The sequence below is a fragment of the Chrysochloris asiatica genome, unplaced genomic scaffold, assembly GCF_000296735.1.
Source record: "Chrysochloris asiatica unplaced genomic scaffold, ChrAsi1.0 scaffold00380, whole genome shotgun sequence".
Classification (NCBI taxonomy): domain Eukaryota; kingdom Metazoa; phylum Chordata; class Mammalia; order Afrosoricida; family Chrysochloridae; genus Chrysochloris; species Chrysochloris asiatica.
The window spans coordinates 981098-983181 of record NW_006408898.1 but is presented as its reverse complement, the minus strand read 5'-3'; the positions used below and the strand labels follow the sequence as shown (position 1 = coordinate 983181).

At 41.7% G+C, this 2084-nt stretch overlaps 1 protein-coding gene across 1 annotated transcript in view; it reads left to right on the top strand.

Moving 5' to 3' along the window:
* TTL (tubulin tyrosine ligase) overlaps nucleotides 1-2084 on the top strand; it is a 45600-nt gene that overhangs the window by 15152 nt on the left and 28364 nt on the right. The window contains exon 3 of the mRNA XM_006876447.1: nucleotides 1364-1596. Coding sequence (XP_006876509.1) covers nucleotides 1364-1596 — 233 coding nt within the window. The remainder of the gene's footprint in view (nucleotides 1-1363; nucleotides 1597-2084) is intronic.

Below are 2084 nucleotides of genomic sequence, written 5' to 3'. Positions count from 1 at the left end.
CTGACCTATACTCAAAGCGGTAGTTACTTTAAATACCAACAGAGAGGGAAAGAGTCTTCAAATCAAGTTTCATTGCTCTCCCCTCTGTACACAGGGTAGATAGGGACAGGCAACTTAGACATTGGCTACCTAAAATGAGGGGGTGATAAAGGCACGAAGTGACTGGCTTACAAGGTTTCAGGAGGGAGTTCAGTTTAAGAGTATCAAGGGAAACAGTCCCCACTGGACGGCTGTCATCTTGTCTAGATGGGTCTGGTGAAAAGAGATTGTGGTAAGATTTGTAAGATTCAATAGTGAATAACTGTTATCATGACTAATCGTGACTGTCATAATTGTAAAGGTAGAAGTTTTGTAACAAAAAAAGGGGGAGTGGTTAATCTTACAGTTCAGCAACAGAGGACCCTAGGACCATCAAGAGAGGAACGCACAAGCAGAATGTGGGACCTTATCCAGAGAAGCAGCAGCACCAGAGATGGTGGCAGAGATGGGGGCATGGAGAGGGGGAGCGGCTGAGGACTCTAGATTCATGGACTAAGAAGAGAAGGACTAAGAGCTGGTGGCCAGGAGCAGACTTGCAGAATGTGCCCTTTGGAGATATAACTTATGATATATGCCTGAGTGGGATTTTTTATGTTTGTGTGTTTTTTAAAAAGCTAAAGTAGATAGAGAGAAATACTGCTAACTGATGGTACATGGAGGGGATTATATTCAGTGTAATGAAACAAGGTATATGATTTGTTGAATGTAAAACTGATGATGTGCCCTGGTAAACTTTCACTTAATCCACAATAAAAACCTTAAAAATATAATAATAATAAAAAAAAAGCTAGGATGAGCTAAGAAAAATAAATGAAGAGCTAAAGTAAGCCTTTAGATAATTCAGATTCTTAAATTGCCTTTGCCCCTAGAAAGATGGGCTAAGTTAGAATCGTTGTTAATTATGCAGTTATTTTTCTAGGTTTTCCACTTCAGTTTTCAGTATGAGTCTGGCTCAATATAACACATTTCAAACATAGCATATTTGAAAAGATGTTGGTTTAGGAATACTTCAAGTTAAGTTTCCTGAGAGATACCTTTTAAAAGGAGCTAGTGTTCTCGACATTAAGCCCACTTTTGAATGAGCTATGACATGACCTTAATGTTGCATCTACAGCTACATGCTGCCCGGTAGTACCTTAGAGGTCTCCTCATGGAGGCCACAAAAAAATGGTGGGACTAAAAGCAGACTAGCTTAAGCCTCCCTGGACCCTGGTCACCCCTGCCTCTTTGTAGACCTCTGTGGGAAAGCACTGGCCCTTCTTAATAGAGTTCATGCTGGACAGATGGCAGTAAGAATGGAGACTGACCCTCTGTCATCCATCAGGTTAATCAAGACGAGCCCAGAATTGTCTGAGTCCTGCACATGGTTCCCCGAATCCTATGTGATCTATCCAACTAATCTCAAGACACCAGTTGCTCCAGCACAGAATGGAATCCACCCACCAATCAATAACTCAAGGACAGATGAAAGAGAATTCTTCCTGGCTTCTTATAACAGAAAGAGAGAGGGTGGAGAAGGCAACATTTGGATTGCAAAGTCATCAGCTGGTGCCAAAGGTGAGTTGGCATTGCTGTTTCTTTTTCCCTTCCCTAAAAGTTCCCATCACATTTTGTTCAAATGTTAGCTTTTAATGCCTTTGGATGAATGACCCTATTCTAATCTGAATCCTCCAGGTAGAGATCATGTCAAGCTACCAAACCCAACGTACTACTGTCGAGTCAGTTCCAATTCCTAACAACCCTGTGGGACAAAACACAACTGCTGCATGAGATTTCCAAGGCTGTGAATCTTTAGAGAAACAGATTGCTTTGTCTTTCTCCTACAGAACAGCTAGTGGGTTTGAACCCCCAACTTATGGTTAGCAACCCGATGCTTAGTCTGCGGCATCCCCAGGGCTTCATTTTCTTGACACTTAGTTTTAAATGCTCATCTGTTTACAGATTACTTCTAAATGTATGTCTTCAGTCTAGAGCTTTCCCCTTGAATGCCACACCTGAAGGTATCTTTGACATCATGGAAAGACATTTCACATGTCACATCCCTG